Source organism: Colletotrichum godetiae, assembly GCF_030913485.1.
Source record: "Colletotrichum godetiae strain CBS 193.32 chromosome Unknown BDP55scaffold_52, whole genome shotgun sequence".
Taxonomy (NCBI): Eukaryota; Fungi; Ascomycota; class Sordariomycetes; order Glomerellales; family Glomerellaceae; genus Colletotrichum; species Colletotrichum godetiae.
The window spans coordinates 62,098-89,052 of record NW_026851300.1 but is presented as its reverse complement, the minus strand read 5'-3'; the positions used below and the strand labels follow the sequence as shown (position 1 = coordinate 89,052).

Genomic DNA, 26,955 nt, shown 5'->3' with positions numbered 1-26,955 from the left:
GGGGTGAGGAGGTTCGTGGGCTTGGGGTATGAACACAACGGTTGGGGAACATGAACTTGAGAAGAGGAAAGGAACGGTTCGTATTAATACCCGGATCTGAGGAGAGGAGGAGGAGCAGGAGGGCACGTAGATCCATACACACTTACACCACCCTAGATCCCATCTTCGCGTGGACCAACTCAACCCATCCCCCCTCCCCGCCCTAGAGAGAGAGATGACAGCCAGCGGCCAATGCGACCCCGTGGGAAAAGAAGGGTCGAGGATGTCGGGGTGGATGGGCTGGCTCCGGCGACTGGCCAATCGCTCAACTTCCGATCCACCATCGTGAAAAAAATTACGAGGGGAAGGAATGAATGGATGGTGTCCTTGTTACAAAACTAAGCAAGGGTGGCTTGAGATGGGGGGTACCGGTATGGGGATGAACATGGAGATGCGTGGGGAGGAGACCTGGCGAGCGGCGGCGGTCGAACAAGGTCGTGAAGTGGGCGGCAGCTTGCCCATATCCGGCCATGGCAACCGCGCGCCGGCGCGGGTTTGGGGTAGGTTGGGGAAGACTAGGGAGACTAGGACCATTGGAAGACTAGGAACACCAGGAGGGGGAAGACGAGAAGGAGGAACATTGAAAGGCGACGAGGATAGTGCCGGTCAGATCTCCGTCCTCTTTTCCAGCTCGTACTCTCGAGTGACGAGAGCAGTTGTCCATCTTGACTGTGACCTTCGTCCACCTTCGTAGTTTTTCTCGGGCGCACCTGTAATTGTGTCACCGCATAGGACCTATCTAATTATCCACTTTGATAATGCAATGGCAGCGTACACGTTATCCTTTCGGATCTTCGGCACGCTGAAAAAGGAAGGAAAATGTGTTGATGGATTACTCATTGCTGGGACGTGATATCACAATCTGAATCACAGCGAAGAACCGCCGACTGAATTGATGTAAGTGAGAGTTGACGGAAAAGCAGGAAAACCGAATCAAGAAAAAAAGTGAATCAACGGAAAAACGCTCTGATACAAAAGTCAAATTTCAGAAGCGTCCACCTGCCCCTCAAAAAGCGAGGATAACCACTGTTTAACATCGGATGACTGGTTAATTTGACTCAAGGATAACCGTGGTTATGGGCAGCACGGTCTTCATGCCGCGCCCTCGCTTTCATATTTCGACATACGTTGGACTAAGCGGGCAGACTATACTTGCCTCAACCGACGCGTTGGGATCAAGAGGCTCCCGCAAGTTTCCGTAATGCAACACACCTACATGACATTCCATGCAGTAAGTTTTCGTATGCTGTTGTATCATTTGTCGAATCGTCAGACGGAGCAACGCCGCTCGTTCCATGGCGCACCGACGGCGTGCGCGACGTTGATGGTGGTGGTCGGGACAAGAAATGCGCCTCAAGTCTTGTTTGCGCCGGCAGGCTACTGTCCCGCGTCGCTGGATTGGAACCAAGACTTTTCACCAAGGGCGATCAGCCAGCGCCAAGTGACGTGATGTCTCCCCCGGCTGGGCGTCTGGGCTCTGCCAAGTAGGAACATGAAGCGCAGGCCAAGTCGGGCCTGGCGGCAGGGTTTACTAGACCACTTTACCCAACGGCATCCAAAGTTGCGGTCCGGCTGACTGCTCGCGTGTCCTAGGTGTGTGAGAGACAGTAGACTATGGGTGACTGAGACTTGAGTGTGTGCGTTGTTGACGGCGTTGTTCTGTGTGAGTGCCCGCGCTATTGTGCCACCCCTGGCTGATATAGGAGTTGGCTCCGCATTCTCCGCGCTTTGGGGTTTGGAGAAGATGAGATGGTCCAGATGAGCTACCATTTCCCCGCAACACGCCGTTCTGGCACTGCAACCCTCCTCAAAGATTTCGAGAAAAATTGGCTGCGATATGACTCGTCGACGTCCGATGCTCGCTAGTCCTGCTGACAAACGGAGGAGCTCCAGGAGGAAGAGGGACCAAGAAGATGGAGACAAGACTGGAGTACGGCTAACGCAGAGGCGGCAAAGCCTACCGCGTAGAGGAGGGGGAAAGATGAGATCCAAGACAAACCACTCGCAAAAGCCCCATCATCAGCCCATGATCCATGTCCAAAAGGCCGTTTGCGCGCGTGGAACCCAACAAAAACACGCAAGATTTCTCCCCCATCCCCATACCTCAAAGTGCTTGTTTCGTCGCTGGCTAAAGTGCCTTGCGTAAAGAACTGGATACCCGACATGTTCGCGCTCCGCAAGCTCGCAGCTCGCAGCTCGCCGCCGGCCGGTGGATCCCGACGGAACCGTTTCGGGCTTAAGTCGACGGGGCCAGCAACTGCCGCTCGGCCATCTTCCGTGAGGGCGAAGGACGGTATGCGCCCGCGAGGGCGGCGAGGCCACTTTGGAATCGAGTCATCGCACCCCGGTCTGCTCCGGTTTATTGATACCTTGACAGTGAAAAGATGCAGAGCGCCAGAGCCATAGCCCGGCCGGAGACTGGCCAATTCAGCCATTCAGCAATTAGCTCCAACAAGGTCTGGCCCATCGGGGCTCGACCGACGATAGGTATTCGCCTCCCTCTTCTCTCTCACAGTGAGTCTCGCTCTCTTTTCTTCCATCTCCCTCGGTTCGGTGCCCATTTTTTGGTCTCCCCCTTACGTTAGCCAAACAAGATGGATCTCATTGTGACTTTGACCCCGTAGAATAAGCTTACATGTCCGTCCTTGGCCAACCAGAGGCACGATAATTCGCGCCGTGACACCTTGATATGCCTAGTGATTCGTGAGCTTTGGGGAACATCCGGCGACAGCGCCAGGGTATCTCGGCCAGATTCCAAGTTTCCCAGCCCCGTCCAGAGCACGGTCATGGTGACAGCCCCAGGTCCCCTTGATGGATCATGGACTTCCTTTCAACCCCAAAGTCCCCACGGAGAAAGCTTCCTTCAATGGGGACGGTATGGGGAAAACTGGAGTTGGAATATCTAAGCGCTCAACTTACAGCTCGCCTGAGGTTTTGAAGCTTCCACACACACCAAAAAACAACAGGCAACACAGGACACAGACGCACACCATGTTCTTAAATGGTACATTTCTCCAACAACACGGGGGCTTCATGTCGCCGTCGACGCGGACGGAGTCCACCCGTCAGGGCCGTCACATGGCGAAGGGAGCGGAGGAAATCCAGCAGGCATCTCCCAGCCACCCAGGACCAGGCATGTAATCTACAGGTTTGCGGGGATTTCATGTCTTGGTAAATTAGACCTCATACGATTGTTCCACGCGGCAGCATTGCCAACAACAAGATTTTGAATTACATTGGTCAAAACCTTTACCTGAGAAAATTTCCATGTTGGTGAGGATTTGGAAACTGAAGATCCTTCGCCAAAACTCACCGGCTTCGGAGGGCAGAACAGAGAGCGAGTCCGACTGATCGACGGTTGCAACGGTACTAGCGGCACCAACTGTCCCAGAAACCTGATTTGTATGCTCTCCCCGCGTCGATTCTTTGTGACCGCTCCCATGGGCCATCGGCCATGGAACAGTCCATCCTTGGCGCGAAAGTCTCGTTCTTTCTCCGCGTTGTGCCATTCCCCTGGAAATCCGTAAAAAATTACTCCCCCACGGCTGGCGAGGCTCACAACTCACTCATCTTCTGCCCAACGGCCCCTCCACTTACCCTCGGGGCACTTGGCATAGTGGCTCTCACCAAAAGCGACAACCCACTCGGCGGCAAAGGCGTCGTCAAATATTCTCAGCAGCATCATCTGCTCTGGATCTTCGTCCGCGCCGCAAACCTCGCACGGCGCGTTTACTGTTTCCTGGTCCCCGGCGGACAGCGTGAGGATGGTCTAACACGAGCCGAAGAAGCACACGCATTGCTCGCTAGCCGAGAGGCAGACCTCGCGGCGTACCACCGCGACGTGGGCTCCCTTGCACCCGTTTTGCGGAGTATTCCCGTCCACGGTGCCGGTGCAGTTTGCGGAGGCGATCCACTGGATGCACATGGCTGGTACGGATAATCTTTCTCTCCTTGCTTCCGTCGGGTTTCTGGCTGCTACTGTGTAAATGAGATCTGAACCTGAAAATCAGTGCGTATGTCGTATTCGAAGTTTGCAATTTTTGCCCGAAAAGGCAGGGGATGCTTGCCGATACGAGCCAACTAAATATTATTACCACTCAGTGACTCTCAATGAACAGACTTTGAAGATGTGTGTCAAACAATCGTACTGTCTGTCACTTGAAGAACCAAGCATCGCCTAAATCGCCATGTTGTTTGTTTGATGAGCAGTTTTGATTGACAACCAATGTCTTTGGTTTTTGGGTCGCAACACACATATGTCCGTGCATAATCCCCAAATGTCAAAATCCTTTCTCTTTAGTTGACTCGTTGTCTTTCTTGTTTGAGAACATGACATTTCTTTGAGCGTCCGTTGAAATCGACGTTCACAAAAGAACGCCAAGAAACCTTGGCAACTGTCGTTCCAAGCCACTTGGCATCGCCAAGATGGCCAAGATGGGCTCCAGCTAGAGCCTCAACTTCATTGACCCGCATCTACACTTCTCGTTCAACCGTCTGATATTATTTCTCTTTACAGTCTGGAAACAAAATGCCCGGTGGGATGCTGCAGCGGGCACATCCTCCCGCAACCTAATCGAGACATGACATGAACCATCACCCCGGCCCGCGTCCGTCATCTCATCAATGAAGGTGCCGCATAGCCGGTCCCAAACGTGTCAACATGTCAAGCAACCCGCTGCGCCGGTGTAATCCTCCTCCACCAAGAAATTCTCCGCAACCTGTCAACTTGCTCGCTTCCCCGGACCAGGCAAAGTGACACGCCATGTCACTCCTGCCTTCCCCATGGGCCATGACGGGGGTGGGATAAACGAATCACCCCCTCTGAATGAGGAATATGGCCCCCGGTTCCAGAAAACACACACCACTTATACCCCTTTGATCCGTGAATGTGCTCTTTTGAGTGTTGCTACCGCGCCGCCTCCAAATTTACCCCAACGCGATCCTTTGCCCCGTGCCGAGTTACGTTCCCCCAAACTCCAAAAGAACTTCCCTTGCCCTCACCGTCCTCTCATCGTCGTACCCCGCAAATTGCACCAGCTTCTCCACTGCCAACTCTGCGTATTTTTTACTTATTCCCATCTCCCCCATGTTGCGGTACACCCCAGCAACTATGCCATAGAACTCGCCCGCCTGCGCTGTCAACCCTTCTTTTACCATGATATACTCAAGCTCGTCAACAAGCTCAGCCACCAAGGACGGCAAGCTGGCGAGGACCGGGTCCTCGAGCTCTGAGAGGATCTCCTGCAGCCGTCTGCGATAGGCATCTGAGATGGCCAGCACTTCGGGAGGAGAGCTACAGAGCGCGCAAGTGCAGTTGAACCCCCATTCCTGGAGGGCATCTTGTCGGTCTTGGTAAAGCATGTTTAGCATCGAGTCTGTTCCCGGCATTAGTCGTTTTCAGATGGACGTGCGGGAGGGACTCGGGGTTCTGACAACTGATGCTTAGTTCATCGCCCGGCAAGATGTCTTTGTACGCCAAGACTTCTAACTCCAAAGTCCGGGGCGAGAAGCGGGTGATTGCACTAGCTTTTGGTAAGCACTCTATCTTTACTTTGACCCAAGTTTAGGGTGTAGGCGTACTTGGGTTTACAAGCATGGTTGATTCTCTGCTCATTATTAGTGAAGCTGTAACAGGATGCTGGAAAATAATCAATTACCGCAACGTCTGGAAACAGTCCAAAGTGGGCAATGTTGTTGAAACTTCCGCCAAACGTATTTGTTCGGATGATATCTTCCAGAATATGGCCCCCGGTGCTTCTAGAAAGATCAAATACTCTTTGCTGATCCTCTATCGGCAGCCGAATGAAGCCCTCCTCTAGCACCCATAGAGCCTGAATCCGGCTAATCGACTCAGATACTTGCGCCAATTGCAGAATTACAGGGTGTTCCCTCAAGACGACATCTCCCGAGCGGATGTGCCTGTTTGCGACGGCTCCTAAACCTTTACCCGGTATCGTCTCAACTTCAAAGGGGAGTGGGTCGGCCGGCTCAAGTGAAGGTTGAATATTGGCCCGTTCGGAGTCGATATCCTCGACGAGACTGACAACACCGGCTGCAACCTCTGGGCTTGTGATAAGTAGAAGACTTTTTTTCCCTCGAAAGTCTTCTTTGATGAAAGCGCAATACTGCCGTTCCTTGTTTGCCTTTGGACCGACACATACTGGTTCTTGCGTCCATGGGTGCCATTCACTGACTTGCGCAACCCGCTCAAAATTTTCCAATGGACATTGTTGTTCCAATTTGGCGGCGATGAGTGGATCATAACTTCCCCAAGAGACTTGGGTGTTATCATTGTTGTTGAGGGTTGACGAAACAATAGTCGTGATAACCAAGAGACAACTCCAAGGCTGTATGAGCGAAATCAGCCCCATCGCAACCACGATAAAGACGGAACAAATTGGATCAAAAAAACGAGACCTATCCCCAAGCGACATAATCTTATAGAAAAATTTCTTTCAGCCAAGCAACGGGAGCATCGCCACCACCAACTTAACCGACCAATCGATATAGTTACCGCTGCCACCCTACCTCGCGAAACAAGCGTGGCATTTAGGCTCAACCCGCGATACTGCAACCCTTGCGACGATCGTTCTCTCGGCGCAGGATCTCGCTAGACTGAGATAGCTCCCGCTTTCTGCATTTCTGCAAGGACCGGAGCGTCAAAGGCCGCGATGCCAAGTTCTGCCAAGATGCTTGGTTTTTTGGAGAAAGTCGTCGCGTGGCACTTTCTCTTAGCTAGGCTGGGCAAAATCTGTGAGATGGAGGGGAACCCTGCAGCCACGGCGAGGTGTGAACAGGTTCTTGGAGGTGAGTGAATTTCATTGGGGTCCTTGATGGTGAGGCCAAGGCCAAAGAGAGGGCGATGACCTGTGGTGATTAGGGGATAAATATCACAAAAGAATCTACCAAGATCAAAGGGAGATTGAATGCAGCCGGTGTTACTAAAAGCCTACTCACTTTGCTTTAAATACAGAAAACATCAGCACAAAATTGGCAAAAAGATATGATTGCCAGTTCAATCGCTGACGGGAATTGAGCCCGACGTGGCTGGTTACTGTTAGTTACATGATCCTTCGCGTTGAAGATGGGTATCTGATGCTTACGGGTCGAACCCACAACCTTGAGATTAAGAGTCTCACGCTCTACCGATTGAGCTAGCCGGGCATTTGATGCGGTTGATGAAGATTTATCGGGTAGACTGGATCTGATGGATTCCAGGTTGTGCGTGACATGAGGGCACGATCCACATTCAACACCAACGGTATCCATCATGGCCTTTCCGGACGACCCGGGCTCCGGCGGGTCGGGGTGTGGGACCTCTTCCGGAACGACGGCTTGACTTGCTCGGCCCACATCAGCATAGATAAGGGGCACTTTGCGATGTCCTACAGTATAGAAGAGTCCCTTGGTTCCAGGCTTCGTTGTCTCTTTCGCAGGGGGGGGGATGAGATAATGGGTTGTCAGTCTCTCCAAATATTTCAATACAGTCCGCACAGCATTATAGAGCTGAAGACGGACGCCTGCTCATTTGATGGTGAAGTCATGAACGTCTGAGTCATTCATTCGCCTTCATACGAGTAGCAAAAGATTCCGACATGCAGCGTTTTGGGTTTTGGTGATTCTTTAAATATCTTGAACCTCTAGCTAATCTCATCTACGGCAATGTGTATCCGCCGTCAATCACCAAATTTGCGCCTAGTAATTTTTTTTTTTAGCTGACTAGACAGTAGAGCGTGGGATCAAGGAAAAATACCTGTCATGTAACTACTCGCACCACTTGCCAGATAGACGTAAGATCCTTTCAGTTCCGCAGGCTCGCATAGTCGACCACCCGGAATCATGGAAAACCACTTCTTCCTCCACTCCTCGGGATGCACCGAAAGCACTATCAAAGTTAGATTTTCATCACTCCATAGACCCAAGTCATCGAGCTTGAACTTACTGTCCGTTGCAATGAAACCAGGCGACACGCAGTTCACTCTCGCAAAGTCAACCCACTCCACAGACAACGACTTAGCCAAGTGCACAACAGCCGCTTTACTGGCATTATACGCCGCCTGCTTCTGCGGAACGTTCACCAAGATGGCGGAAACCGAAGCCGTGAAAATGATGCTTCCACGACCGTCACTCCCACCCTTCAGCTGCCTCTCAAAGACCTTGGCCGCAGCTTGCGCAGTCCAGAAAGCGCCGTGGAAATTGACATCCAGCATGTCACGGAACTTGTCCTCCGGATATTCAATGGCGGGGATATGGTCCGCGATTCCGGCATTAGCTACGACGACATCGAGCTTGCCGCCTCCCACTTCCTTCGTCGCCGTCTCAATGACGGATTCCACCTCGGCTCTGTTTCGGACATTGCACTTGTACGCCTTTACGAGCACACCTTTGCCCGATTCAGATAGTTTGGCGGCTGTGGCATCAGCCTCTGCGGGGTCGGTGCTGGTGTATGTGATTGCGACCTTGGCCCCGGCCTCGGCGAGTCCGCGGGCGACTTCCAGGCCGATACCACGGGTTCCGCCGGTGACTATGGCCGTCTTACCGGACAAGTCGAAGTGCGAGATTACGGGCGCTGCCGGGTTCGGGTGGCTGGGAAGAACCATTTTCGATGCTGAGCTATGTCTAGGGAAATTGGAAGTTGTTGATGACAAGGGTGAAACGGTGATGTGATGGCCTGACTGTTGTCTGCCGGCAGGCTTGGAGCTAAAGCCGGGAATTTTGTACCGAAAAGACTTGAGTACATGATGGAGTTGAGAACCACACTACATCCATCGGCGAATGAGGCCGACGGTCGACAGTCTGCCGGAGCGGGAGGGGCCAATTCGGTGCGGGGAAGACGTAGCACTCCGGACGTTTGTGACCCCGGCCGCCCCTCGACCTACTGACCTTTTTCCGTAGTTTAGTGCCTAACCGGGTTTGCGCACGGCGATTGTCACTTCTTCCAAGAAGGTAAGGTTCTATTCACATCCCTCCCTCAGGAGTCGTGCAGTCATGAGGCATCTCCTCAGTTTCCTCAGATACCCAGCATGGTCTAGACTGGTGCGAAATGGCGGCGGAAGATGGGATTATTTCGCTAGTCACCATATGCGCAAATTGATCATGGATGTAGAATTTCAAATGGGTCCACCAATTTTGAGCAGCGAAACGTGATTGAAGCTTTCCTCCTTTAAATAAGGTCAAGTAAACGTCCACAAGACTCTTGAGAGGTTTACGCGAATATTTAATCATTATTCTCGTTGCTACCCATTAAAACGGCATGTCCATTACTTAGGTACACCTTCTATAACTACCTTGAGAGTGTTCTCTTTGGCCTGTCTTACGACCTCAAACGCCTTGAGAGCTTCCTCAAATTTGTAGCGATGCGTGATCAACTTCCTAGGGTGAACCTTTCCGCTGGCAACGAGATTGACAGCCTCGGGATAACATCCTGTCTGATACCGGATCGACCCTTTGATAGTCAAAGCTCGGATACAAGCTGTTGTGATGGGAAATACGATGTTCTGCTTTTGTGTTAGCAAACGTCGTTCCAATGTCTGATGCCCAGATGTTTGTGAACGAACCTCTTTCCCCATTCCGGCTTGAACAAACGTCCCGCCCTTCTTCGCGGCGAACACGCCAGCCTGGATGCACTGCTCCGCACCGGTACACTCCAGAACAGCATCAGCCCCTTCCCCGAGACCATAGTCCCTGACAATCTTCTCTCCAATAGCGCGGGCAGCATCGACGGGATCCTCGGGAGCGTCGGGCAACTTCTTCGAGACGTAGACGTCGTCAGCAGCAAATTCCCTCGCAAACTGAGCTCGAGACTCGGATACATCAACGCCAATGACTTTGGCTGCCCCATACGCCTTGGCAACAGCCTGACACAAGACACCAATGGGTCCGCAGCCAAACACGAGAACCGTCTGGCCACCCTTCAGCTCCGCCACCTTGCAAATTTGGACGGCGACGGCAACTGGCTCTACCAAAGCACCATCTTCGGAGGACATGTGCTCAGGGATCGGGTAAGTGTAGTCACTGGCGACAATGTAGTACTTCTGCAGCGTGCCGTCCCAGGGAGGCGTTGCTGCAAAGACTGTATCTGCGCATAGGTTATATAAGCCAGCTCGGCAATAATCACAGCTAGTAGAATCGTTAGAAACGGCCGCTTGCCTGTGTTGAGGGCTGCGGGAGGCTCACTGCCGACATGGAACACCTGGCTCTATCGCCACTCGATCGCCAACTTTGACGTTCTTGACTTTGCTTCCAACCTCAACGATAGTCCCTGAACTTTCATGCCCCAGAACGATGGGCGATTCTAGGATGAAGTCACCGATCCGGCCTCGCTGCCAGTAGTGCACGTCACTGCCGCAGATACCTGTCTGCTCGATGTGAACTCGGACGTCATGTTCATCGCGAAGTTCTGGTACTTTGCGGTTCTCAAATGAGACATTCTTGACAGAGTGGAGCACAAAGGCAGGGTTCTGGACAGGACATCAGTGAATCCGGCGATTGCAAGGGGGCAGGGCTAGTCAGCTAGTACATACAATTTCGGACATGTTGAGTCGATGTCTTTTCAGGGCTAGATTTGTGAGATTGAGATAGAGATAACCGTCAAGATCTCGAAGAGGGTACGTGAATCCGTGCAGTATTGTTCAATTTGGTAACCATCTTATTTGTGCAGAGGTGAAGCGCCAGACGGAAAGCGTGACGTTGATTGCGGGGTGGGGCCGCCGTGCGGTGCCGGACAGGGACCGAGTTCGGGTGACAGTAGTCCGATGAACATCTAGCGCCGGACTACGATACTCAGAGTTAGGAGTACCTACATTAGCGATTCTTTTGTTGCTGAAAGGCTCATGCATACTCAGGGCTCTACTAATAGGAGATAGTCCTTTTCTAGGGTCGTCGTGTCCGGGGAGTCTACTTCCCCCGCGAATCCGCAATGTCTACAGACTACAGCACTGCTGGTCCAAGTATGGAGTCTACCTATCGAAGCCTTGTTCAACGAATCATTCAAAAATGGAATGAGAAGAGGTACACATCACCTGACACCTCCCATACACATCCCCGCCTCATCATCGCACTCGCAGGGCCACCGGGCTCCGGAAAGACTACCATCGCCCAGGAAGTCGTCTCCGCCATCAACGCCTCCCCAGAACCCCGCCCGAAGTCCATTATCCTATCCGCAGACGGCTTCCACCTACCCATCGCAACCCTCCGGGCGCTTCCAAATGCGGCGGAGGCCATCGCCCGCCGCGGGGCACCCTGGACCTTTGATGGCCATGCCGTCGTTGATCTTGTCCGGCAATTACGGTCTTCGACTGGGCTGCGGCCCGTTCTCGCGCCAACCTTTGATCACAAGGTGAAGGACCCGGTTCCTGATGGGTTCACTGTGGAGGCAGATGTCCAAGTTTGTATCATTGAGGGGAATTACTTGCTCGTCGACGAAGAGCCCTGGAGCCAGATTGCAGATTTGGTAGATGATCGGTGGCTTGTGAGAGTTGGGCCTACACTGGCACGGACTCGGGTTGCTGTGCGGCACGTTGCAGCTGGTATTGAAGACACCATGGAAAGAGCTCTCTTTAGAGCAGAGAGTAATGACATGGTCAACGGAGACTTTGTTGGCAGGCACAGTGAGGGCAGATACGATATATTGATCGATAGCATAGAAGAGTTACCCAATTGAACAGCACCTTGGGTCAAGCTGTCGCAAATGACAGGCCGGAATAGCCTACCTAGGTACTGGAACTGAGGGTGACAGAGATCCGGCCGGTGCTTCCACCTGGTACCCGGGGAACCTTGCCGAGGGTGTCACTAGCCTTCTCAAGCCCGTGTGATTAAGCTAAGAAGAAACGGACGAGGATGTTGTGACTAAATCCAGGTATTTGAATCTTTTGAAATGCTTGAGCTGAAGAAACTCCGTCACCCACGACCGCAGAACTTCTAGCCCTTCTATCTTCCGATTGACTCTTTCTACCCTCCATTTTCTTTGGCTCATTAAGCAAGCAAGATGGCAACAAACGGCTCCACGAATGGGACGAGAAAGTCCATCAGAGCCCCCGATCCGCCTATCGAAGGCAGTGTCTTCAAACAGTTCCGGCTAGATGGAAAGATGGTCATCATTACTGGGGGCGCAGGCGGTATAGGATCAGAGATCGCCAGGGGCCTCGCCGAAGCCGGCGCCAACGTATGCTAAACCTCATCCCAATGTGGTGCACACACGACTAACACAGGAGCCCCCTGTAGATCGCCATCTGGTACAATAGCTCCAAAGCCGCAGTCTCCATAGCCGCAACTATTGCAAAGGACTTTGGAGTCAAGACAAAGGCTTATCAGGTTGATGTCACCAGCTACCCTGCGGTTGAGGCAGCGGTTGCGGAAGCGGTCAAGGATTTTGGTCGTCTGGATGTCATGATCGCCAACGCCGGGATCCCATCCAAAGCCGGTGGCCTGGACGACAAGGTCGAGGACTGGGATCGCGTGCGTGCAGTTGACTTTGACGGCGCGTACTACTGCATGAGGGCGGCTGGGCTCGTGTTCCGCGAGCAGAAGAGGGGCGTGGGCATCATCACTGCATCCATGAGCGGTCACGCTGCAAATGTGCCGCAAGAGCAGAGCTGCTACAATGCCTGCAAGGCAGGAACCGTACGATCATACCAGCTTCTTTTGACACCTGATGAGAGTATTCTGGCTAACACTAAAGATGTGCAGATTCACCTGGCAAGGTCTTTGGCCGTCGAGTGGGCCAAGTGGGGAGGACGCATCAACTCAGTATCTCCTGGTTACATTGATACCGTCATCTCGGGCGATTGTCCGTTCGAGATGAAGGAGGAGTGGTTCAGTTTGACACCACTGCGCAGAGATGCTGACCCGAGGGAGTTGAAGGGCGTTTACCTGTACCTCACAAGTGATGCTAGTTCCTACACAACTGGGGCCGACTTCATTGTGGATGGTGGTTACACGGCACGGTGATCTAGAAGAATTAAACAAATCGAAGTTTAGTAGACTGAAGTATCATGTCTGCAATAGGCTTCTCTCATCGAATGTTCTTAAATATCTGTGAACTCTGACTCATCCAATGACTTGACCGAGTGCATGTAATCGTAGATGAAAAATGATCCTATTTAGATTACACTAGTAGCTTAATTTTACGGGTTTTGGCAGGTTCTGAAATATTATACCAGGACCTATGCGGAGCTATTTACACAAAAAACTGACAGAAGCAATTGCGAAGTAGCCGCCTTTCTATTTTAGGGTATCAAAGTTATACACGTGTCAAGTCAGCAATACCAACTTTTTCATAACATTGTTTTCTATGATCTTGAAAATTTCTATTTTATCTCAGTCAAGAATTATCAGCCATCAAGTTATCACGCTCTTCACTTTGACCTTCACTACGCAAAGAGTTGGTTGATTTGATAGCTCAGCTTCATTGTCCACGAGACTTCACTTGAAGAAGACGGCAGCGTTGATAAGTCCGAGATTATCCAGCCGGAATCCGAATAAACCGATCCTTGATTTCTTCCGAGACTGACGCTGCAAACATACTACAACCCGGTTCAAGCTCATCGTCGCCCCATGATCGAAAGATCCCGCACTGGCGGCCCCCATCCACCCTCGCCTAAATTCCTAGCCTACAACAACTATGCGTTATTACCGGGCAAAGCTATCCGAACTTGGACTTGGCAACAGTGCCGTAACTCACCAATAGCGCCTGTCATTCTCCGTCAACTAAGTCCTTGACATCCCGCTAGTAGAGGGTGACAGTCGTCCGTCGTCCCCGCACTTTACCAACCGCACGTCAGAGTTCCTTCGTAGGGCCACGTACAAGCATGACTCGCGTACCAGGATGGATGCCGATGCAGCACAGCTTGAATGATGCAACAGGCCAACCAGTCGATTACCCCATGGGCAAACATCAAGTCACCCCCGTATTTCCAACGACCCATTTACCACGTTATGTGGGGTAAACGAGCGTGCGGAGGATTCCCGGACGCGGTATTCCCAGGTTCCGGCTGCTTGGGAACCATCCCGTTTGTGTACGAAATGCTCCGCGAACTACTTGATCACCAGCTCCCATGGGCTTACTTCGTCCAGGTGCATGTATAAAGCTCCTGCGGGTCCCGTCACGAATCATCATCAACTTGTTGCTTTCTTGCCTCGTCTTGTTCTTACATCGTCTGTCAAGACATCTTCGTGTTAGTCAATGTCGCAAAAGTGATCTCGGAAATAAGCCATCATGAAAGACGAGCAGATTGTCGGCGCCGCCTTGGCCGAAGTTCTTCCCAAGACAGACAAGTACTGGTTTCAACAGCCGCACTTGCTCAGATTGAACTTATTGCTTTTAATTCCCTTACTCTCCTCTTCAGTCGCAGGGTATGATGGTATGTGCAAGGAACTTCCAAACATCTCCTCAAGGCATCATCTGATAGCTGCTAATACCGCATCTTATGTTACATGTAGGCTCCCTGATGAATGGTCTCCAGTCCCTTCAGCAATGGCGAGAATACTTCGGACATCCGGCTGGTGTAAGGTTGGGAGTTGTGAATGCAGCACAATCCATCGGATCCGTCCTAGCTCTGCCTATCGTGGGATATCTGGCAGATCGTTTCGGCAGGAAGCCTGTTCTACTGTCTGGCATCATCCTCATCATTGTCGCCACAATCATCCAATCCACCTCGATTAACTTGCCCATGTTCATCATCTCGCGACTAGTGGTTGGTTTCGGCGGCATGTTTGTGGTACACCCGAGTCCAATGCTCATCGCCGAATTAGCTTGTAGGTTCTTGGGTCCTGACACAAAATAATAACGCAAATCACGCTAACTGAAGACCAAAAGACCCAACGCATCGTGGAAAGTATACCTCCGCTTACTGGACAATGTACTATCTTGGTACGTCGAGCCACCAGCTTCCAACAACTCCCGGTGACTGACTTGCTGTTTGACAGGTGCGATCTTGGCCTCGTGGACGACTTTCGGCTGCCAAGATTACCAAAGCGAGTGGGCGTGGCGAGTTCCTTCCATCCTTCAAGCCGGATTCCCACTCGTACAACTATGCTTCTATGCCTGGGTCCCAGAGTCGCCGAGATGGCTGGTAGCAAGAGAACGAACAGCAGAGGCTGCCGCAATTCTCGCCAAATATCACTCGGGAACTCATTCTGCAGCCGAAAGCCACACGCCCTTGGTACGTCGTGAAGTGGCCGAAATTGTCCATACAATCCAGCAAGAAAAGTCTGCAGAGACAACGGGCTGGATGGCGTTGGTTTCTACGCCTGGCAACCGTAAGAGGACATTGATTGCAGTTTGCGTGGGAGCCTTTGCCCAGTAAGTACCATATTGCGAATCCCTGAATACAGTTTGTTGCTCACATATTGGTCTACAGGTGGAATGGCATTGGTGTAGTCTCGTATTACCTTACGCTGGTTCTCAACACCGTTGGCATCACGGATACGTTCACACAAACATTGATCAACGGCCTGTTGCAGATCTTCAATTTCGCTGCCGCTTTGAGTGCTGCTTTCCTCGTTGACCGGCTCGGCCGTCGGGCTCTATTCCTTTGGTCAGGGGCAGGCATGCTGGTCAGCTACATTGTTTGGACTGCCTGCTCAGCCGTGAACACAGACACCGGGTCCAAGTCTGCCGGAGTAGTTGTTGTCGTCTGCCTCTTCACTTTCTACTTCCACTACGACATCGCTTACACCCCACTCCTGATGGGATATCCGACCGAGATCTTTCCCTACTCTTTACGTTCTAAAGGTATTGCGGTTGAGCTGTTCGCAATATATGGGTCACTAATCATCGCGGCGTTCGTCAATCCCATTGGTTTAGAGAACATTGGGTGGCGGTATTACATCGTCTTTTGCTGCTTTTTGGTAGTATTCTTTGTCGTTACGTGGGTCCTGTTCCCAGAGACCAAGGGGCACAGCTTGGAGGAGATTGCGGTAATTTTTGACGGGCCCCAGGCTGTGGAAAACTTTGAGGATGCTTCTGATTCGAAGGAAGAGAAGATACTTGCCAAAGGGGGACTTCACGATATCGTGCACAAGGAGGAGGCATAGTTTAATTCCTATTTAATTACAGGTAGCTCAAGGAACAGCACGAGGAAAACTCTGGATAGTGATCTAGCTAAAGGTGTTTTGTCACCGTCTTTGAAACTTGAAGGTTCAAGAGCGTGCGAGCAGCATGAATGTCTTGTTTCACATGGAGACATCTTTTAATTTGAATTGAATCTTCATCCATTCAATGAACCCCGGGACTACAGCAGGATCACATTCGCAGGCTCCCATGCACTCTCGTCGTCGCCTGCCATGGCCAAGTTGGTTTGCTCCGCAATTCACAAGTCCACCTCATTGTCTTGTGCCGATTCAAATGCCAACTTGACGCATGACATACGTTCCATAAACCATCCCCAATGGCAAGTCCTCCAGCCATTCTCAACATCCGACTAACACCGGACGGAGCTCGGCCGTGCAAGCATTGCATCCCCCACCCCCTGATCGCGATCAGATGGTATTGTGGATCACCACAACGCAAGCGTGCGGAGAAAAAGGGCGGGGTTTCACTTGGAGTTCGTTGGAGTTGGAGGACAACCTCATCTCACCCTATGCGCCAGACCAACACTTTCCCTCGTTTCCTCGCCTATTCCTGCATATCATATCATGACGTCCTCGGATTGATACGGACTACACTCACCCTGCCCTGTCTTGGTAACCCCTGTCCCATCGTACAGACAGTACTCGAAATCCTGAGGCTTAGACCGCGATCCCGACGGCCCATTGTAGACAGGAGAGGACCGGAAGAAAGCGCGTCCCATGAAAGATGTCATCCTCAGGCGCCCTGGGTGACAATGAGCCGGCCGCATCTCAGCCGGTCAACCTCGACTCTCTCAGCATGGCATTTCCGTCCGCCGATCAAGCCTGCAAAGAGTGCCGCAGGCGGAAAGCCAAGTGCAACCGGGCGATTCCGACATGCAACTTGTGCGTAAAGTACCGCCGGCACTGCCTGTATGAGAAGCACGCCCGCACCCCGTTGACAAGGAAGTGCGTCAACCCGTCTCCCACCCCTGATAAACAGCGATGTAGCGCCAAGGACTTTGACACTAACATAACGTATGCAGACACCTCACGGAAGTAGAAGAGAGGTTGGAGCGGGCCGAAGCGATTATCACACAGATGAGAGCATTGATGCCGGCCCAGCTGAGATCAGGATCCGTACTAAATAGCCCGAGAAACCTGGAAACCCTGGCGCCGAGAGGTGATGAAGAGTCCTTTGACTTCTCAAAGCTGGATACACCGGCTCCGTCGGATCCGGCTCCCCTTCCGTCTTCCCTTCCGGGCCTCGCAGCCGTAGGGCCCGATCCACTTCCACAATGTGAAGCCGTCTATCCTGAACCATCACAACCATCCCAATCATCACCGGCACCCCAAAACCATGTCCCGTCTTTAGTCCCACCATCCTCCAACATGAGGCCCGATCCCCCACGGGCTCCAAGAACTACTCAACACAAACATTATAATGACACATCCCACAGAGACCTCAACCTCCTCGAGGCTCACCCCACAGACGACTTCGAATGGGACGAACAAGAGACCCTAACAAACTACTCGGCGTCCCCCGAAGCCATTCTCGAAGCCGACTTGAACGGAGAAGTAATTGCAGACCCAATCGCAGACGGCATGGCCTCGCTAGCCGTCAGCGAAAGAGAATCAGGCTACCTCGGCGTCGCCTCCGGCGCAGCCCTCCTACGGCTCCTAGAACCATCAACACCAAGACGAAGAACCCAATCCTCCTCCTCAAGACCAGGAGGAGGAGGGACAATGGCTCACCACCACCAACACATCATCAGCCCACCCATCATCACGCAGCAGCCAGATCCCAACAGACACATCACAGACGCAATGATCGACGCCTACTTCCGCCTCTACCACGTAAGCTACCCCATCATCCACGAGGCCACCTTCAGAGCGCAGTACGCCGGCGTCATCCCCCGCCCCAGCGGCGACTGCTGGCTCGTCCTGGCCTACACCGTCGCCGCCATCGGCGTCTACACCACGGCCGCGAACCTAGATAACCTCGACACCTCGCTCTTTGCGCAGGCCCGCTCGATTCTGTCCTTCAACTTCCTCGAGGTGGGCAACCTGACGCTCGTCCAGGCGCTCACCCTCATCTCCAATTACCAGCAGAAGCGGGACAAGCCGAATTCTGGGTACAACTACCTCGGTCTGGCCGTGCGCATGGCCATGGGGCTGGGTCTGCATAAAGAGTTCCAGGGGTGGAATATCTCGCCTCTGAATATGGAGATTCGACGGCGGGTGTGGTGGTCTCTGTGCGTATTCGATGTCGGGGCAACAATCACGTTCAGCAGGCCGTCCGTCTGGCCATACGAAGGCGTCGAGGTCTCATTACCATTAAACGTTGACGACAAGGTCACTTTTCCAGCAGACTTGGACTTTTGTAAATTTTCACTGACCCCTCTCGTAGTCATTAACCGCCATCTCAAAATCATACCCCCCAGAAACAGACGGCATCACCCCTTACACAGCCGTCCGAACACAAGCAAGCTTCCACATCGCCACAACACCAGTTTACACAAGGGTAATCTCCAAGCCCCTCCCCTCCCCAGACGAGATGTTACGCCTCGACCATGACCTCCTCGAGCCCTGGCTAGCAAGCGTCTCGTCCTACTTCTCCTCCACGAGCCGCGTGCCGCCAAAGTACGCCCTCGCCCACGCCGTCATGAATTGGCGGTACAGAAACCTCCGCATCATAATGTACCGCCCCTTCGTCATCCGTCGAGCCCTACAGGCCCGCGACCGGCGACCCGACGACTCACCGGATAACGTCCGCGCCTTTGAAAAGTGTCTGGCAGAAGCAAAGGCGACAATCACCAGCATAAGCGACTTCTGGCAACGGAACGAGCATAATCGTTTAGGTGCCTGGTATGCCTTGTGAGTGATTCAATCTCTCTGTACCCTCTTACTTATGTTTCCTCAACTCACCTACTGTCTTCAGATACTTCCTTTTTCAAGCCGCTCTCATACCCTGTATATGCCTCCGCAATGACCCAGCATCCCCCAACGCACGAGACTGGCGGGAGCAAATCACGACCACGACACGCTGTATAGCCGCGCTCGCCCCCGTGAACTCCAGCTCATCTCGCTGTTATCAAGTCATCATCGATCTCTGCGGCCGGTTTCTAGACAGTAGTGACGTTGCGATACCCGTGGCCCCAGCCTCGGCGGCCCAGGCAGATTCTGCCACGTCTCCCAGCTACGAGGCCAATACTGCACAAGCCTCGGCTCCTGAACCCATAGATGAGAGCCCTCAGACTCAGATTAACAGCGTCTTTTCCATGATGTGGCCCAACGTACCTCCCTTGGAGGCCGCCGACGTTGTCATGGGCGACGACGCCTGGATGGAATTTCTCAAGGGAGGGACAAGTGGTGATGGTGACGGGATGTGGTTCGGTAGCTAGTCTAGCTGCCCTAATCAGAAAGCTGATCTCAGCATGGACACTTGACGGGGAAGGGTATGATATGAGCAACTTCCATTGTGAACCATGCACCCTGTCTTCTAGATGACTTCTTCCATGAATTTTCTTCCTGGTCACTCAAAGCTATAGATATGTGTCCTCAGCTCCTTCTTCGACATCAAGCAAGGTCTCATAACATTCCTCCCCAAAATCTTCCATATCAGCAAACTGCGCCACTCAGATGACTAGAGACTCCTTCACCTCAGTATCGACGTCGTCGTACGACGTTGTATCCCTCGCAACGATTCTCATGGCCCACTGAACCTCGTCCCAAGTCGTCTCTCTGATCGACAGAATGGTTGCTGAACGACCGATTGTGGCTTTCTTATCTTCTGACACCTTGCAAACACATCGACACAACTTGTTCTTTCCGTCGGGTCCCAGGAATACTTTGCTTTGGTCATCTACAGGACCACCACTCTTCCAACTTTTGAATACGCCACTCAAAAACGGCTGACGTTCGGTGAAAAGATCTCGTAGCTGCAGGTGTTGCACTCTGGCAACTTTCTCCCGACTGGAGTAGATCACCCTCGCGAAAAGCTCAAAGAAGACGTCCTGTTTCTCTCGGCTACATTTAGCTTGGGCATTGAGCAGCTCTCCGATTCTGAAGCAAGTGCGCATCATCATCGCGGAAGAGAGTCCAACGACCACAGAGCGGTCCCTCATTTTGTCGGGAAAAGGGGGTCTGACGAACGGTGCCGGGCTTGGGCACTCTTTCTGTGCTTCCTTGGGATTACTCTCAATACTCGATCCAAACTTTTGATTCGGAGACGAATCAGCCGCAGTTGCTGCGCATTCTGTTACAAGATCCCAGTCGACATCTTCGTCAAGAAGATTAGGTTCAGCCGGATCAGCCTTGGGAGAAATGGCGCTCGTGCGTGTATCAGTCTCCGAAAACTGCAGCTTGGAGTCGAAGCTTGAGGCCGATCTCGAATCGCAATCCGTCTTCTGTATGACGCTTGTGGGAGCGAGGCCAGGAGGCTTATCTTCCGTATCTTCCAGCAGCTTAATTAACTCCTCTTCATCAAATCCTTCGAGGTCATAGTCATCTTCGACAATATCCTCACTCCTGGACGACGGCTGGGCAAGGCGGTCGACGTCAAGCTCAGGAAACGGCTTACCGGGATCTTCATCTACAGTAGACAAAGCCTCGGATGCGGCATCGTGGTGTTCACCGGATAGTTCTTCCACCGGTACAAACCCCTCGCCCCCTACTTTGTCTAGATTTACGTCTTTTTTCATCCAACAGTCTGGTGCCTCAGACTCTACCACAGAAACATGCGAGAAAGTTTGTGTCGGCGGCGTCTTGGGTATATCAATAGCGTCTTTAGACGGGCCCAGTGGAGTCTGTGGAGTCTGCATGAGGTCCCCAGAGAGGTACTGCTGTATGTGGCCTTCAGCTAGAAAGCTGTGTTCGAACGGCATTGGAACTAGGTTCCCATGGTCGAAGATGCTCGTTCCTACAGGGGCATCGACAGCCAACCGCTTCAACGGGGAACAAATAGCAACAGATGAAGTTGGCGTCAGTGGTCGCTTTGGAACGTTGATGGGCTTGAGAATGCCAGCCATGTCTTGCATCGTGGAAGTCTAGTCTAGTCGTATCTGGTGCCTTGAAGGTGTCAGTCTTCTGCTGAGTGAGGTGTAGAGAATCATACCTGCCTGCTTCTTCCTCAATTTGCAAAGTTCTTCAACAACATAGATCTAAGAAGACATGCACGAAGCGGACGTCAAACCCATCGACCAGAAGTGCCTCGATGATCGAAAGGGGAAATGTGAAGAAGACGAAGGGCTTGAAGGGAGAAGGGTGGAGGTTTCGAGCAGGCAATGGAAGTTCGTGGAAAGACCTTTGCCTTGCTACCAGAACGGAAGACTGGCTCTTTCCTCCGCAAGAGGTACATCCACTGGTAGTTATGAGACATCCCTGGGCCAGGCAGTAGCTGCGATACAGAGCAGGAGCGAGTGCCGTGTTCTGGAGGAAGGAATCGGTCGGGGAAGGAGCACAACTATTTGTTCCTCCCCATCGTTATCTTTCCCTCCCCCCCTTGTTTTACGCGTATTGAAATCATCTAGGAAGATGAAGGAAGTCACGTCAGATCTCCGGGCCTTTTCTGATGTTACGTATCCTCCAGGTACCTCGCTAGCTAAACGGTATTTACCAGGCACTCAAGCCACCGCCGTACAAACCCAGACACCGATCATTACGACTTCGCGATACCTTCAATAGGCTACCTGATCGGATGAAGGGGCCCATTTGATCACGTCTTGGGCTACCTTGTACGAATGTTTCGAAGAACCCGTCGTCACGTGTATCGACTCTCGGCGCTCCGAGTCGCTGCCCTTACCATCGAGGAACACACAAGAGAGGGGGTCTCGTAGTTCCTCGATGACCATCGCCTTGCTCATCTGCCAAATATCCCTTTCGGCAGATGGCTATCCTTTGTAGATGGATGCAACTGCACCCAGATCCAGCCACCATAGTTTGTCTGTTGACCGACGCCTGTTGAACGTAACTATTGACGACCGCTGTCCTTCGAACAGGCTACGCAAAAGACCATGATCGCTCTTCACGAAGTTAAGGAGATGGACCATTATTCACTTGAACACGTGCTGCCTGTTTAACTTAGCTGGCAGAACTTCGACATGTGCAGTTGCAAGCCGCTGATGTCGATGCCGCCGCTGGCACGGCAACACTGAGACAAAGACAAGACAACAACGTTGAAGGGTCTCTTCCTCCACCGAGCTATCGGCACACCCCAAGCAGCTCCTAGAACGAAGACAGAAAATGGTACGATATGAACTCCCATATCACGTATACATCACAAGATATGCTGCCGAGGACAGGTCATGGCCCCTCACCGAGCGAGAGCGCGCGCCGAGGCAAGTCACGAAGCTATTCGCAACCCGTGGCTCGGTCCGCGGAGCGGAGGCACGGGTCGGAAGTGACATCAACCCGCATTCCCGAACAAGTCAGGAGCTCCAACCGTTCGAAAGGAACAAGACAGAGATCGTCGCTGCCATGCGGTCGACTATCTCGATTTTGTCAATCAGGTACGATGCCGACGCTTTGGTTTCGATGGGAGTGCTCCCAAAGGGTCTACGTCGGAAAGAGCATGTGCCCCATTTGGGAAACAAACCTTCAATAAAAAGCCGCCTGGGTCTCGCGCGCTGTCGGGTTGGCGGGCTGTCTCAGCGCCACGAACCTGTCTCTCTGTTCAAGACTGAAATCGAGCAGCCGCGGCGGCGGGGGATAAACAACAGTGAAAATGGGGGACAGAAAGATGCCTCGGCGGCTCAGACGTTGGCAAGCAATGAGAGAGCGTTTGGCGGATGGCGGGTAGACCATCGGCGGTGATGTCAGTCCTTCAGTCAGGTGAGAGCGCAAAGAGCACAGGGTTCTGCGTGGTTGGCGCGTTTGAAAGTTAGCTCCCGCGGAAGTTGGGCCATGTGGTTCCGGGAAGCGCTGCGCTGGCGTACAAGGTGCCAACCTAAGTGCTAACAAGCTATACTAGGAGGGGTGTGTTGGGTGTGGGTGGTGGTGATGAAGAATGCCCGTGTGGAAGGATTCAAAGTGTAGAAACGAAGGTCCGCACGGGTAGAGAGGATCGATTATCCTTTGCTGAAAATAACAATGAATTATCATCCGGTGTTTTCAAATAATACTATTAAAATAATATTAATAAAAAGATAGTATCCAAAGCTAAGATCCGGCGAGAGACATCGGAAATCTGCGCTTGCTCCCCGAGGTTCAAAGCCGCACATGTTTGTCGGCCTGTTAGTCACCTCAGGCACGGGATGAGATGACACATGCTGGCGCTCTTTCGCCTATGGCTGAATTTCCATGTGAGGCACTCACTGAAATCCAAACGATGCAATACCGCAACGTCCGGGACTTCTCATTGCACACCCAGCCCATAGTTTTGACCATTGGCAGACTCTCAATCCCTCCCGGATCTGACGGAGCGGGGGATCAGCCACTCCCCCGTTACTTCGCATGGGGGGCTGGTGCAGTGCGACTCGAGGCGGTGCATCCTCCAAGGTCCCAGAATCGAGGTTGCGAAAGATGCAATGGAACTTTCCCTCGTTGTGAGACCAGGCATCAATCAGCTACAGTCATCGATTGGGGATGTCAAACTGTATTTGGGGGTAAAGATACTTGGGGAGGGGCAAAGAAGCTACCTTTGGAATCAGACACAGCCTAACTCGACCCAATTCGACTGCCGTATTTGACTTTTGAACTTCTTTGCCTCTAGCAACCTTTTTGATGTTGAGTCACATCCTGCGAGTAAACGTTCAACAAAGACCCCTTTTGGGATCCTTGGAGGGTGACTTGGAATACGGATTCCAACCAGTCAGTTGGAGCTGTGATGAACACATGGACTGTCTTGCATGAGGTGCCATCAACAAGTGTCAATCCGTCATCCTGGTAGCCATGAGCCTTGACGGACTGGGCAAAAAGCTCCATTTACTTTCGTTTAATTCTTATTTATTTATTGTTTTTCTCGGCATTCATTGAGACTTGGCGGCACGTTGGGGAGACTGGCTCGCTCGCGAACCAGACCCTGGATGTGGAAGGGCAGACTACAAGTAAGACTGCCATTGACCGGGCCTTGACCTGCATCCAAAGCTTATCAAAGCTCACCGTTGCCGGTATGATTCAGAAACCGAATATTCCAATTAGATTGATTAGCAGTATGTAGAATACCGTTTGAGTTCCGGGAGGGCAACGATGGGCATGGAAAAGATAATGTGAAAGTGAGTGTGGCAGTAAGGGTTGCAAACCAGGTGCATCGTACATTTACCCAACATCTTGGAATCAGAGATGGGCCGCATCAGATCTGGTTGATGCAAGCAAAGACATATGACCGGGGGGCTGTTAGAAAAATAAGAATTAAACAATTAGAACAATTTCAATAAATATATATAAGCAGAAAATAAAAAGTCAAACAAAGATCTTGATTATCTTCAGCTCAGTTAATGGCATGTCACCAACTCACACACCCACACACACTACTTCTTGACACCATCTTGTACTGAGCCCCACCGTTTTCCCCAGATGACGGTGACGGGACCAACGACAGGCACAGTTGCTAAAATGGTAGCGCCGACGGTCCGCCACCGTAGCCTCACCCCAAAAGGAGTGCTAATCCGCCAGCGCTTCGTTCCTCCATCCCACCCTTCTTCACCTTTCACCTTTTTCTCCTTCACACCCCCATACGAATCCCAGGCCTGGGCTCCTAACACCTGTCCCCTCACCGCTCGGGAGGCTGACTTGGACTTGCATATACACCATGGTCACCAGGTCCTCTTGCTGATGCGCTGGCATCTCTCCCTTACTTCCCAGCGTCGCAGTCGCAGTGCCAGGGCTCTGATTACCATGTTTACCAGCAGCAACCTCACGGAATCGTCATCCAAGAAAGGGCCCTAGAGATCAACTCATCACCACCATCCGAAGGAAAACAAGCCTTGACATCTTCTCGGTGAATCGGCTGATGAGGCAGGCCGCGCCGCCTCTGGGCCTCTGCTGCCCCCAAATTGGCCTCCCGAGCTTCGACTCCGTCTTCGTCGTATCTCATCGACATCGAGATGAGGGAACAGCTGTCACATCCCACGCACGCAGCCTTCCCGAGGCGCCCCCGTACGTACCGTACCGCATCTAATTGAATACCTTGCAGTTTGGTACAAAATCCTCAACACGATTGATGATGGTGGCGGGCGGGCTGCATTTCTGGTCGGGCACTACACCACCACCCGCTGCATCTCCCGGCGAATCCTCTCCCATGCCTTCCCGCCGCGCCGGCCTGCTGCCAGGACAAGGTGAGCACTGAGCACGGGAATGACAAACACAAGATGCAGAGGATCAGATTTCTCTCTTGACCGAGTTGCCAGAAACCGCAACACGTCCTTGACAGCCTGTCAAACGCCGCCCGTCCCGTCATCACGGGTGCCGCCGTTTAGAGAGCGGTCGCGTCTCATCCACTCGCCCGTCTCCAACCTTACAACGTTTCGCTACTTTTATTTCATGTCCCTTTGAAAGCTCACCAAGCTTCTGCGCCTTACATGCAACCGCCGCATTGCTGCATCCGTCGCACTTCCCCGGGCCAACTGGCGTTCGGCCTCTTTTATCGATACGAAATGCACGCCCGCCCAAACCGCAGTGTTTCACACCACAATTGCTGGTAGGTTGATGGCATCTCTGGGGACCAATTTCTCTTTCGCCTCGGCCAGACCGATAGCCTACCGTTCTTGGACGTCCCATCTACGGTACGGATACACCTCCCACGTTTTCGAGATCAACTCCACCGTTGTGCGATGCGGTTACGGTGGCGTCTGCCGTGCCTCCAGCAATGTCAGCCAGACGTGCAACTATTCCCCCTCTTCCCTCCCCTCATTCAATGCAGCAACCGCGATCGTCCCGATTCTAGATGCATCGTTTTGCCGCCCAAAGGCAGCAGTGATACGGAGGGCTGCTGATACCCCCTCATGCCTGAACCCTCCACATTTCCTGGCGAGGATTACAACAGCAGCAGCAGCGGCGGCGGCACTCCCATACCGGGGGGTCATTCGGTGCCCGCATATGCGGAACAAGATGCGAGGCCAGGTGAGGCGGCAAATCGCCGCGCCCGCTGCCGGATTGTCGGTGTGGCTTGGAGCCGGACACAGCTCTGTCACGTTCGCGAAAAGGGCCAATGTCACCGTTACAAAATGCCCCCAAATACCTCAAAAATCCAAATGCCCTCCCCCTGTGACATACCAAGAAGCAGGACTCAATGTTCCTGCGTCTTGTTGGGCAGCGATTGAGCACCCTGTTCGTCGGTTTCCCCGCGGGTGGCTTTTTCTCGGTGACATTCTTCTCTTTACCGCCCCCTCCGTTCTTCTGACACTTGGCCGGGAGGTGTTTGTGCTGGGCATCACGTTGTTGAGACACGCCAGCTCACGCATATCTGATTGTCATGCAGTGTGTCATCCCTCCTGTGCAGCTGTCATTTTTCTGCCAGCAAGTTTACCACGGGTGTTGGCTTTGTTCATTTATACTTTGATCATTCTGATCACGAACGCTGACGATGATGCCCAGAATTGCTTAAAATTGACACCTGAACTGGTGCAAGCGGACCTGATTCCCGTCGATTTTCTTTTCGAATATTTAGTTATTTCAAAAGATACTGAGTAGACTATAACGCATCGCTGTACCAATATCATTCAAATGGTCCACTTCGTTTACCTCCGCCGTTTCCAACGCCTCTCATGGGACCGTCACCGCCTCGTCTGCCCACCACAAAACGTGGCAACTTGCATGGGGTACACAGAATGGGTACTTGCGTAGAGTGCCTTTTTTTCTAGACAGACAGCCACGGTGAAATTGATGTGACATTTTGACTGAACATTTTTGCGTGACCATCCTACATAATTA

The 26,955-nt window shown here is 52.4% G+C and overlaps 11 protein-coding genes and 1 non-coding gene across 12 annotated transcripts; 6 read left to right on the top strand and 6 right to left on the bottom strand.

Moving 5' to 3' along the window:
• Positions 1 to 3,181: 3,181 nt before the first annotated feature.
• Positions 3,182 to 4,375, bottom strand: BDP55DRAFT_636290 (uncharacterized protein; the record flags this gene model as incomplete). The annotated part of the gene is made up of 5 exons (XM_060572867.1): positions 3,182 to 3,292; positions 3,353 to 3,552; positions 3,637 to 3,808; positions 3,872 to 4,038; positions 4,294 to 4,375. The coding sequence occupies 5 exons, from the start codon at positions 4,373 to 4,375 to the stop codon at positions 3,182 to 3,184; spliced, it is 732 nt and encodes a 243-aa protein (XP_060424901.1).
• Positions 4,376 to 4,505: 130 nt separating this feature from the next.
• On the bottom strand, positions 4,506 to 6,471 carry BDP55DRAFT_677418 (uncharacterized protein). Its single transcript, XM_060575896.1, has 4 exons — positions 5,697 to 6,471; positions 5,620 to 5,645; positions 5,473 to 5,561; positions 4,506 to 5,414 (listed from the first exon to the last, which is right to left on the bottom strand). The coding sequence occupies exons 1-4, from the start codon at positions 6,408 to 6,410 to the stop codon at positions 4,999 to 5,001; spliced, it is 1,245 nt and encodes a 414-aa protein (XP_060424900.1). The 5' UTR covers positions 6,411 to 6,471; the 3' UTR covers positions 4,506 to 4,998.
• Positions 6,472 to 7,135: 664 nt separating this feature from the next.
• BDP55DRAFT_t291 lies at positions 7,136 to 7,198 on the bottom strand. Its single transcript has one exon. It is a non-coding gene; the product is annotated as a tRNA-Lys (tRNA).
• A 515-nt stretch (positions 7,199 to 7,713) lies between these two features.
• On the bottom strand, positions 7,714 to 8,728 carry BDP55DRAFT_677415 (short chain dehydrogenase reductase). Its single transcript, XM_060575895.1, has 2 exons — positions 7,982 to 8,728; positions 7,714 to 7,924 (listed from the first exon to the last, which is right to left on the bottom strand). The coding sequence occupies exons 1-2, from the start codon at positions 8,637 to 8,639 to the stop codon at positions 7,779 to 7,781; spliced, it is 804 nt and encodes a 267-aa protein (XP_060424899.1). The 5' UTR covers positions 8,640 to 8,728; the 3' UTR covers positions 7,714 to 7,778.
• A 451-nt stretch (positions 8,729 to 9,179) lies between these two features.
• BDP55DRAFT_719303 (chaperonin 10-like protein) lies at positions 9,180 to 10,677 on the bottom strand. The gene is made up of 4 exons (XM_060578434.1): positions 10,563 to 10,677; positions 10,216 to 10,499; positions 9,597 to 10,158; positions 9,180 to 9,536 (listed from the first exon to the last, which is right to left on the bottom strand). The coding sequence occupies exons 1-4, from the start codon at positions 10,572 to 10,574 to the stop codon at positions 9,300 to 9,302; spliced, it is 1,095 nt and encodes a 364-aa protein (XP_060424898.1). The 5' UTR covers positions 10,575 to 10,677; the 3' UTR covers positions 9,180 to 9,299.
• A 185-nt stretch (positions 10,678 to 10,862) lies between these two features.
• Positions 10,863 to 11,735, top strand: BDP55DRAFT_677413 (phosphoribulokinase/uridine kinase). Its single transcript, XM_060575894.1, has one exon. It carries the CDS (start codon positions 10,958 to 10,960, stop codon positions 11,699 to 11,701), a length of 744 nt encoding a protein of 247 aa, XP_060424897.1. The 5' UTR covers positions 10,863 to 10,957; the 3' UTR covers positions 11,702 to 11,735.
• Positions 11,736 to 11,950: 215 nt separating this feature from the next.
• Positions 11,951 to 13,022, top strand: BDP55DRAFT_590977 (short chain dehydrogenase). Its single transcript, XM_060570925.1, has 3 exons — positions 11,951 to 12,202; positions 12,262 to 12,660; positions 12,727 to 13,022. Exons 1-3 carry the CDS (start codon positions 12,026 to 12,028, stop codon positions 12,985 to 12,987), a joined length of 837 nt encoding a protein of 278 aa, XP_060424896.1. The 5' UTR covers positions 11,951 to 12,025; the 3' UTR covers positions 12,988 to 13,022.
• A 973-nt stretch (positions 13,023 to 13,995) lies between these two features.
• BDP55DRAFT_707169 (hexose transporter) lies at positions 13,996 to 16,195 on the top strand. Its single transcript, XM_060578068.1, has 5 exons — positions 13,996 to 14,399; positions 14,479 to 14,793; positions 14,855 to 14,908; positions 14,965 to 15,340; positions 15,399 to 16,195. Exons 1-5 carry the CDS (start codon positions 14,255 to 14,257, stop codon positions 16,072 to 16,074), a joined length of 1,566 nt encoding a protein of 521 aa, XP_060424895.1. The 5' UTR covers positions 13,996 to 14,254; the 3' UTR covers positions 16,075 to 16,195.
• A 711-nt stretch (positions 16,196 to 16,906) lies between these two features.
• On the top strand, positions 16,907 to 19,490 carry BDP55DRAFT_561674 (fungal-specific transcription factor domain-containing protein; the record flags this gene model as incomplete). The annotated part of the gene is made up of 4 exons (XM_060570097.1): positions 16,907 to 17,055; positions 17,133 to 18,441; positions 18,497 to 18,963; positions 19,028 to 19,490. 4 exons carry the CDS (start codon positions 16,907 to 16,909, stop codon positions 19,488 to 19,490), a joined length of 2,388 nt encoding a protein of 795 aa, XP_060424894.1.
• A 90-nt stretch (positions 19,491 to 19,580) lies between these two features.
• BDP55DRAFT_677404 (uncharacterized protein) lies at positions 19,581 to 21,219 on the bottom strand. The gene has a single exon (XM_060575893.1). It carries the CDS (start codon positions 21,123 to 21,125, stop codon positions 19,725 to 19,727), a length of 1,401 nt encoding a protein of 466 aa, XP_060424893.1. The 5' UTR covers positions 21,126 to 21,219; the 3' UTR covers positions 19,581 to 19,724.
• Positions 21,220 to 22,329: 1,110 nt separating this feature from the next.
• BDP55DRAFT_636282 (uncharacterized protein) lies at positions 22,330 to 22,899 on the top strand (the record flags this gene model as incomplete). The annotated part of the gene is made up of 1 exon (XM_060572866.1): positions 22,330 to 22,899. The coding sequence occupies one exon, from the start codon at positions 22,330 to 22,332 to the stop codon at positions 22,897 to 22,899; it is 570 nt and encodes a 189-aa protein (XP_060424892.1).
• Positions 22,900 to 25,607: 2,708 nt separating this feature from the next.
• BDP55DRAFT_322224 (uncharacterized protein) lies at positions 25,608 to 26,840 on the top strand. Its single transcript, XM_060566781.1, has 2 exons — positions 25,608 to 26,352; positions 26,620 to 26,840. Exons 1-2 carry the CDS (start codon positions 25,732 to 25,734, stop codon positions 26,713 to 26,715), a joined length of 717 nt encoding a protein of 238 aa, XP_060424891.1. The 5' UTR covers positions 25,608 to 25,731; the 3' UTR covers positions 26,716 to 26,840.
• The last annotated feature ends 115 nt before the right edge of the window (positions 26,841 to 26,955 follow it).

What these genes read in the sequence shown, in the direction of transcription:
- BDP55DRAFT_677418 (XM_060575896.1), bottom strand. Translation starts at nt 6,410, where the DNA reads ATGGGGCTGATTTCGCTCATACAGCCTTGGAGTTGTCTCTTGGTTATC. An exon ending in AACCATGCTTGTAAACCCAA is followed by an intron (nt 5,562 to 5,619) that starts GTACGCCTACAC and finishes ACCAAAAGCTAG; the next exon opens with TGCAATCACCCGCTTCTCGC. An exon ending in CGATGAACTAAGCATCAGTT is followed by an intron (nt 5,415 to 5,472) that starts GTCAGAACCCCG and finishes TGCCGGGAACAG; the next exon opens with ACTCGATGCTAAACATGCTT.
- BDP55DRAFT_677415 (XM_060575895.1), bottom strand. Translation starts at nt 8,639, where the DNA reads ATGGTTCTTCCCAGCCACCCGAACCCGGCAGCGCCCGTAATCTCGCAC. An exon ending in TGGTTTCATTGCAACGGACA is followed by an intron (nt 7,925 to 7,981) that starts GTAAGTTCAAGC and finishes TAACTTTGATAG; the next exon opens with TGCTTTCGGTGCATCCCGAG.
- BDP55DRAFT_719303 (XM_060578434.1), bottom strand. An exon ending in CCAGGTGTTCCATGTCGGCA is followed by an intron (nt 10,159 to 10,215) that starts GTGAGCCTCCCG and finishes CGATTCTACTAG; the next exon opens with CTGTGATTATTGCCGAGCTG. An exon ending in AAGCCGGAATGGGGAAAGAG is followed by an intron (nt 9,537 to 9,596) that starts GTTCGTTCACAA and finishes ACACAAAAGCAG; the next exon opens with AACATCGTATTTCCCATCAC.
- BDP55DRAFT_677413 (XM_060575894.1), top strand. Translation starts at nt 10,958, where the DNA reads ATGTCTACAGACTACAGCACTGCTGGTCCAAGTATGGAGTCTACCTAT.
- BDP55DRAFT_590977 (XM_060570925.1), top strand. Translation starts at nt 12,026, where the DNA reads ATGGCAACAAACGGCTCCACGAATGGGACGAGAAAGTCCATCAGAGCC. An exon ending in TCGCCGAAGCCGGCGCCAAC is followed by an intron (nt 12,203 to 12,261) that starts GTATGCTAAACC and finishes AGCCCCCTGTAG; the next exon opens with ATCGCCATCTGGTACAATAG. An exon ending in ATGCCTGCAAGGCAGGAACC is followed by an intron (nt 12,661 to 12,726) that starts GTACGATCATAC and finishes AAAGATGTGCAG; the next exon opens with ATTCACCTGGCAAGGTCTTT.
- BDP55DRAFT_707169 (XM_060578068.1), top strand. Translation starts at nt 14,255, where the DNA reads ATGAAAGACGAGCAGATTGTCGGCGCCGCCTTGGCCGAAGTTCTTCCC. An exon ending in CTGGACAATGTACTATCTTG is followed by an intron (nt 14,909 to 14,964) that starts GTACGTCGAGCC and finishes GCTGTTTGACAG; the next exon opens with GTGCGATCTTGGCCTCGTGG. An exon ending in TGCGTGGGAGCCTTTGCCCA is followed by an intron (nt 15,341 to 15,398) that starts GTAAGTACCATA and finishes ATTGGTCTACAG; the next exon opens with GTGGAATGGCATTGGTGTAG.
- BDP55DRAFT_677404 (XM_060575893.1), bottom strand. Translation starts at nt 21,125, where the DNA reads ATGCAAGACATGGCTGGCATTCTCAAGCCCATCAACGTTCCAAAGCGA.
- BDP55DRAFT_322224 (XM_060566781.1), top strand. Translation starts at nt 25,732, where the DNA reads ATGGCATCTCTGGGGACCAATTTCTCTTTCGCCTCGGCCAGACCGATA. An exon ending in GGGCAGCGATTGAGCACCCT is followed by an intron (nt 26,353 to 26,619) that starts GTTCGTCGGTTT and finishes GATGATGCCCAG; the next exon opens with AATTGCTTAAAATTGACACC.